The sequence below is a fragment of the Acipenser ruthenus genome, chromosome 22 (assembly GCF_902713425.1).
Source record: "Acipenser ruthenus chromosome 22, fAciRut3.2 maternal haplotype, whole genome shotgun sequence".
NCBI lineage: Eukaryota > Metazoa > Chordata > Actinopteri > Acipenseriformes > Acipenseridae > Acipenser > Acipenser ruthenus.
The window spans coordinates 31211104-31219580 of record NC_081210.1 but is presented as its reverse complement, the minus strand read 5'-3'; the positions used below and the strand labels follow the sequence as shown (position 1 = coordinate 31219580).

Below are 8477 nucleotides of genomic sequence, written 5' to 3'. Positions count from 1 at the left end.
GCAGGGCGGTTACACATCAATACATTTATTCCAAAACACACAATAAAAAAAGATACAATGTGGTCTGTCCTTAATAACCAAACTGGGAAGAATTAATCATACATCCCTAATGGCATTCTGGTAATACGGCATGAGAGGAAGTGGTCATTACATTATATATATATATATATATATATATATATATATATATATATATATATATATATATATATATATATATATATATATATATATATATATATAATCAAACAAAGACTTAAAAAAACGAAATGAATAACAGAAGCAATTAGAAACCCTTTTTTTTTTTTTTTTTTTTTTTTTTTAACATGTCCAAGATGTTTTTATGACTTATTTCTGCTGCGGCTGTGGCATCGTGCGAGAGTCTCAAATGCAACATTCCTGCAGCTTTTTTTTTTCTTTTCCTTTCCCCTCAGCATTGCCTCATCTGTTTACAAATCCAAGCCATTAAGCTGAATGGGAGGCGCTGGTTTATGCTGGTGGAAAAGTGTCAAGTGACAAAGTGCGGTGGGAACATGTGAGCTGGCAACGCGACTCCGATCCGGATAACGAGCGTTTTAATGAGCACTGTCGTTGTTTTAAGCATGTGCCTATAAGACAAGAAGGCGAATAATAGAGTAAGATTAAACAGCTGAAGAGAATCAGTAAGTACACGCAAAGGCTGCATTTACAGCGGCGACGCATCTCCAATGCGTTACAAGCCTCACACAGCCGGCTCTGTTCACTGGGAACGTTTTAATAGACTATAGACAGCAGCGGTCTGACGTCATAATCTGGAAAGACCACGGGATTCACTCTGACGTCATAGAGACAGCTGACTTGCTGTGTTTTTTAGTATTCGCACAGTGTTTATGACAAATAATAATAATAATAATAATAATAATAATAATAATAATAATAATAATAATATTCATATTAATGGATAATAATCTGTTCATTGTAAATTCGATTTTTCTCTACACATCTTAAGAGTGTAGGACCTGCATATTAAACATTATGTTTATGACAAATAATAATAATAATAATAATAATAATAATAATAATAATAATAATAATAATAATAATAAGAAGAATAATAAGAATAATAAGAATAATAAGAATAACATTCATATTAATGGATAATAATCTGTTCATTGTAAATTCGATTTTTCTCTACACATCTTAAGAGTGTAGGACCTGCATATTAAACATTATTTTTGGACACGTCCATTAAAAAACAATGAAAACGCCTCAATGTATTCCCAGTGACAAATATCCGATTGTTTTATTTCCTGTTAGTCGCAGACATTAACAGAATAGACAGTAAAACATTTTTAAACGGACAGTAATGTAAGTAGTGGCGGGTTGGAACGCTTTTTATGGAATCGCTGTGTAACTGGAATCCGACACCCTCTGATTTACAGCTATATTTAGATAAGAACTGCAGTAAATGGTTTCTAAATAGCCTCCGTGTCATGTAATGTAATAGGGTAATGTTGCAGGCCGGTACAGATAAGGAGAGACTGTGTATCCAGCGGTGAGGAATGCTGCTTCATTGAGGTGCATGAGAATTAACAATACACACGGCTTTCGTGAGAAGCGAGGTGATAAAACCACAAGCGGGCCTCTCAGAGGACTCGCGTCTCACACTGCTATAGCCGCTACACGTATCTAACTTCCAGATAGTGGAGAGGCGTCTCACACTGCTATAGCCGCTACACGTATCTAACTTCCAAATAGTGGAGAGGCGCCTCACACTGCTATAGCCGCTACACGTATCTCACTTCCAAATAGTGGAGAGGCGTCTCACACTGCTATAGCCGCTACACGTATCTAACTTCCAGATAGTGGAGAGGCGCCTCACACTGCTATAGCCGCTACACGTATCTAACTTCCAAATAGTGGAGAGGCGTCTCACACTGCTATAGCCGCTACTCGTATTTAACTTCCAAATAGTGGAGAGGCGCCTCACACTGCTATAGCCGCTACACGTATCTAACTTCCAAATAGTGGAGAGGCGTCTCACACTGCTATAGCCGCTACTCGTATTTAACTTCCAAATAGTGGAGAGGCGCCTCACGCTGGTATAGCCGCTACACGTATTTAACTTCCTCTTTATAAATAGCGTGCATGGCACACCGGTCAGCACCGTCATATTCTTCAGTGGATATGAACAGCAGTGTGCACATGTATTACAACACCTCCACATCGGTGATTTGTATACCGACCTGCCTACCTGCATGAAAACCTCTGCGGGGAGGATTTCAGCTTTCGCTCAGTAATCACTGGTATAGAAACAACAGGTACGCGTGCTGTGTGGAAACGTGAGACCACGCTGTGCTTCAATTAGGCATCTTAAACAACTTCTGAAAAGACTCCTGCGTTTTACCACGCGTGGCCCTGGCTTCCTTTTCTCTTTCTGTTTTATATGAATTGCATGCGTGTCTTAATAAAGTCACCAATTAAATTCGACAATGAAGGATTAGCCTGGTTTGACAATCTTCCAAGACGTTCAGTTCCAGCGGTTTGAATTTATACGCGCTACAAATCAAACCAACACAAGCGATGGGGTGTTTTAATAAACGCGCACGCTGCTTTTGAATTCATTCAGCGCGACTGCAGGAGCCTCCAGTGATAGCTCTGCTGCAACGTGGAGTTCCCTATATCGACGACGTGTAGCGCTAGATGTACAGACTGTAACAGACGGGTTTAATAGGTTCGGTACACGTGCTTTCAGATAGTCGTACTGTCTGTGCTGTACATACCTCACGAGTCTGAACAGCGGGGGTCCCCGAGTCAGGCCAGTGAAAGAGGCACGTGTATCTGGGCTCCCATCACGGGGCCGGTGCGTATACTACATCACAGAGAATATCGTGTAGGGTGCTGTGCGGGACACGGTCGTGGAGAAATGGTTATGTGACATCATTTCCGTCTGACACAAACTACCCGATTCAAAGAAATATCAGGGTCTCCTGTATATTATGTAAAACATGTAACATGCCTGCATCAAATCATGCCTATTATAAAGACATTTCAGGTGGCTGTATCACGTCGATTTCAGGATATACTATATATTATAAAGACGTTTCAGGTGGCTGTATCACGTCGATTTCAGGATATACTATATATTATAAAGGCATTTCAGGTGGCTGTATCACATCAATATCAGGATATACTATATATTATAAAGACATTTCAGGTGGCTGTATCACATCGATTTCAGGATATACTATATATTATAAAGACATTTCAGGTGGCTGTATCACATCGATTTCAGGATATACTATATATTATAAAGACATTTCAGGTGGCTGTATCACATCGATTTCAGGATATACTATATATTATAAAGTCATTTCAGGTGGCTGTATCACATCGATTTCAGGATATACTATATATTATAAAGACATTTCAGGTGGCTGTATCACATCGATTTCAGGGTCTGTATATTATAAAGACATTTCAGGTGGCTGTAGCATTTTACCCAAGTTTAGTATAATGTTAGGACTAAACGCTGTGCTTAATGCTTAGCCTATATGCTACCAAAATTAAGAAGTGGGGACTTTGCAATAACGAAGGGCGTCTGTTTAAAGAACTGCCAGTTTTTTCCTTGACGAGTTTAATCCTGTTTGTTTTATTTATATTAATGCTGTTTGTTTTATTTATATTAATTCTGTTTATTATGTTTATATTAATCCTGTATGTTATATTTACGTTCCTTTCTGGTTGTACAAAAGAGGAACGGCGTTGCATTGGTTTGCTTTGGTTACATGCATGTCAAAATGATAGATAGATTCTATATAGATATATAGATATAAACAGACCTTCATTTTTAAGGGGCAGATTTCTTTTTAAATACATTCTGACAGACGCTTCAATATACACTCTGCCGCAATTTGGAATCTTCCGGATAAATGATAATAATTTCAATAAAAAATCAATTCGGTGCGCCTGCATATCCGCTATTTTACATCACATTCTCCAATGTGTTACAGAAAATATACACGTGTGTTTGTGTGTGAACCGTAATCATATCCACTGTATTAAACAATGAAAAAAATATTATATACACACACACACACACACACACACATATATATATATATATATATATATATATATATATATATATATATATATATATATATATATATATATATATATATATATATATATATATATATATATATATATATATATAATAAAACTGCATTCGTTAGAAACGGCATGGCATTTGTTTGGTTAACTTGTTTGTAGTTTATATCATCGGTATGAAAACCTTAGACATGCTCACATTGGCGTTCTCCTTGTTCTATTAAAGTGACTAAATTAATATTTAAAATAATAATAATAATAATAATAATAATAATAATAATAATAATAATAATAATAATAATAATAGTACACAAAAATGCCGGGAGCAAAAGCTTCATATATTTTTACATGCTTAATTCTGAAGGTTTAACTTCATAACTAATGTAAAATGTTAGCCTGCACGGATTTGACATGTTGAGTATTTCCCGGACTCGCTGCTGCTGTGAAACATCCGCTCTTTTACAATGAGTGGGATTCTCTGCTGCAGAGGTATTATTAGACAGGCTTGTTATGTGTATGTTTAATTCTAAAATATGAGTAACAAATTTTAGTTCTAAAATATACACGCTATAAAACAGTAATGTTAGTGTGAGCGCCCCTGTCCGCACCTCTACCATCACGCCGTGTTTCCTCCGCGGCTTATAAAGACACAATGCAAACTCTCAACGGAGAAGCATCAGCAGGTGAAGGCAAAGTGGGTTTAATACAATAAAACCGTTTTCATAGGATTAAAAAAAAACAAAAAAAAAAAAACAGCAAAGCTTTACCGAGAACAAAACTTGAAACCTCTGAAAGTTTGCTTGGAAAGGACCCAATAAATACAACCTGGCAATTGTGCTTCATGAGATGAGATTTTCAACATCCTCGGTATGTGTGTGCATATATAATTATCGATACATGTATACAATACAATATCTAAATAATTGGGATATAAATTAAAAAAGCCCTTTAGTCGTTTAAATAAATGTATATTTACACGGTACACTGCAGAACAATATTCATGCACTGGCTATATACAGCGGTATTTCAAATGAGCCGGTATATGTACACTGCGCAGTGATCAGACTAGTAATCTGTGTGTTAACATCACGGTAACACGACAGGACCAGCACTTGATGTATTATGTTCCCAAATGTAACCCTCAGTATGGAGTCGAGCCGCACAGACAAGCAATGTAGTCGCTCCCTAATTAATGAAAGTTTTCGGGCATTTTGTATACTGTGGCGTGCTGTCGGTCCAGTTAAACAAACAAACCATTTGGAAAAGCGCACTACGCCAGTCCCGGGTCTCCGCCCCGAGGCACGGCTCCGCTCTCTCCATTGGCTCGCTCGAGTTTGCGCGCAGCGTGTCCGACAACATAAGCCCGTGCCACGGGAGCGCAGAAGGGTTAATTCTGCAGCTCCAATGAAGATAAGTGCGATTGTATTGCTCACACAAAGGCCTATATATAGAAGTGCATTGATTCATTTCATTCCTTAAATAGAAATATACACATAGGCCTGTCATTTATTTTGCGGTTAAATACTGCACATTAAAATTATTTCAGCGATAGTTTGGGGAAAGTTTTTTTTGCTTTTCGTTTTTTGGTTTGTTTTTTTAATATGCAGCTGAAGTTCGTGCCGCTCTAGCTGAAGTAAGAAACCATATCGTTTTAATTTGGCATTTAGCGAGCGGGCAATGGGATCGTTTTAAATATCGAATTGAATTTGAAGCGGATAATTGAATTAGCTGTTTTATTTCGTGTGTGGAGGGGGGTGGGTTTGTCTGTTTCCAGGCATCTTTCAATATGAATTTAATTGGGAGCTGCCAGCACCACCATATGATGCACGAATCGTTTCCGTTTGTTCAGCGCTGTCGCCAGGAGAACCCCTATTTCCAGAGCTGGGTACTGAACCACGCAGAGGTCTCCCCGGACTTTCCGATCCAGCCTCCCTACAGCGCGGAGTTCGAGGTTCCGGGTGCTGTGCAGGATCACAGCCAGTTGGAAGCACTTTCGGGGCGGCTGGGGAAGAGGAGAGGAGCCGGTCCCAAGAAGGAAAGGCGGAGGACTGAAAGCATCAACAGCGCGTTTGCAGAATTAAGAGAATGCATTCCAAACGTGCCCGCTGACACCAAACTGTCAAAAATCAAAACCTTAAGACTCGCCACCAGTTATATTGCATACCTAATGGACGTGCTGGCCAAGGACTCTCTCTCCGAGGAAACGGAGGGCTTCAAGGCTGAAATCAAGAGATTCGACAACAGAGACACGAAAAGAAAACGAGAACCGGTAAGAGAGATCTCATAACGTGTGTCCATTTGTTTTGGTTTAAAGCATATATTCAATTTTAATTCCTACCAAATAATAATAATAATAATAATAATAATAATAATAATAATAATAATAATAAGCTATAGTCTATATTAGAATTAAATATTTTAGCCTACAAACGAGAAAGGCCTGTTGTTGCATATGTGGACAGTGACTTGTATAACGATAGATGTAAAACGGAACAGGAAAAGAAAAAAGACAACACAGTAGAACATACATACAGTAAATACAATTAAATCCGATAACAAAATCAGTGAATAAATACCAGTTTGCATTGTGTAAGTGTGCTTTCAATAATGTGGCAGTGTGTTCTTCTGTATGCTGACAACACTGACACGCTAACAACTGAAATGTACAGGCTGCCTTCAAATTCACTACTAACAAAAGAAACCGGATGATTTAAGAAACACCATGTTTGTTCTGTCCATGTGAATTGTATTTAAACATGTTTTAAGTCGTAGCTTGTTGTAACATTTGCTATATATTTAGGATTTCTGGCTGTAATATCTCAAAATGGAGCGATTCGGTTAAACGTGTTCCTACGGTATATACAACGTGCAGCTGTTCATAACATTGTAATGTGGAGATAGCAGGACAAAGATGCCTCTGTTTCACAGGGGAGATTCATCCCCGTGTGCGTGGGTGTGCTAAATATACAAGTATATCATATTATCAAATATAGTATTTCATAATATGAACATTCCTGTAAACGCTGTCAAGTTATTTCCTGTTAGATTAAATATTATTGTATTTTTAAAAATTAAATAATTACAAAAACAATATTTGTTCGCAATATAATATTGTGCTGGAAGATTTAAATGCCTAATTTACCGATTTTATTTTTTAATAATAATACTAATAATAACTAATAATACTAATAATAGCCTACTAATTATAATACTAACAATAATAATAATAATAATAATAATAATAATAATAATAATAATAATAATAATAATAATTACGCAAACCCTTTCAATCCTCACAGTTCTGAAGCCGGAATGTATTTCAGGAACCCGCAATGCAAACGCTCGTTTTAACCTGCTATTTTTACACCGGTTTAACTTCAGTTATATAGATGATGGTACAGTACAGTCTAGATCACCCCTTATAAATGCGCACCCGTGTATTTTGCACTTCCCCCATGCTTTGCCGCGGTTAAGAGGCTTTTTACCAGTGTACCCTGGTTTGCAATGTTTTTAGTATTTCTGTTAATTTGCTTTCCAGTGCCTCTCTGTACTTTCCAATGCTTAGCTATGTTTCACCATGGCCCCACTGTGCTAGCATTACACTTTGCTGCGCTTTGCCCGTGAGGAGACTTTTCTAAGGGAGACTAAGCGCGTTCTCAATGTTTTCTTGCAGAGCGAAGTCCATCCGGGATCGCTGGTGAACGGAAAGAAGCTGAAAGGCAGGACGGGCTGGCCTCAGCAGGTCTGGGCTCTGGAACTCAACCAGTGACGTGTGAGGGAGATCTCGAGCCCACATTTCACATGGACTCCGATAGAATCCACCAAGACAAGCAGACACTGCATCGACGGGGAATACAAGCGCGCACGCACGTGTGCGCAATGAGATACACCGGCACGTAGAAATGTCACGCCAAACCAAGCAATACACGAACACAGACAAGCGTGCAAGCATCGACCACCTAACACGGAGCACTATGAATACACAGGTGAAGAAACCCACAAGGAGGAGAACACTTCATTTACTCTCACCTTCAGTTTCAAAAGACTGAAAATGCACGCTGCGCATTCCATTGGTTTGGGTTTCTTTTCGGTTTTATACTAAAATGTTGCAAGGACTTCATTGACAATATAATTGTTAAAATGACAGGATGCTGGATGTTTGCAGAATGATTGTTCTTCAGATGTATAGTCTTCTCACTTTAGCATTAGACGATGATGATTATTGATATTGTGATTATTATATTTGATCATCCCGGCGCACTGAAGCCCCGTTGTCGCAGCCGAGCGACGTGTTTGTTGTACTGTATGCTGTTGCTGTTCAGTGTCCAGATCTACCTCCGGTTTGTTACTCCACAATTATTAGAAAATAAAGCAAATAAATACGA

General features: G+C 38.2%; 1 protein-coding gene across 1 annotated transcript; it reads left to right on the top strand.

Annotated features, from left to right (window-relative positions):
* Window positions 1–5022: 5022 nt before the first annotated feature.
* On the top strand, window positions 5023–8477 carry LOC117973636 (heart- and neural crest derivatives-expressed protein 1-like). Its single transcript, XM_034926589.2, has 2 exons — window positions 5023–6361; window positions 7766–8477. Exons 1-2 carry the CDS (start codon window positions 5879–5881, stop codon window positions 7859–7861), a joined length of 579 nt encoding a protein of 192 aa, XP_034782480.2. The 5' UTR covers window positions 5023–5878; the 3' UTR covers window positions 7862–8477.

What these genes read in the sequence shown, in the direction of transcription:
- LOC117973636 (XM_034926589.2), top strand. Translation starts at nt 5,879, where the DNA reads ATGAATTTAATTGGGAGCTGCCAGCACCACCATATGATGCACGAATCG. An exon ending in CGAAAAGAAAACGAGAACCG is followed by an intron (nt 6,362 to 7,765) that starts GTAAGAGAGATC and finishes GTTTTCTTGCAG; the next exon opens with AGCGAAGTCCATCCGGGATC.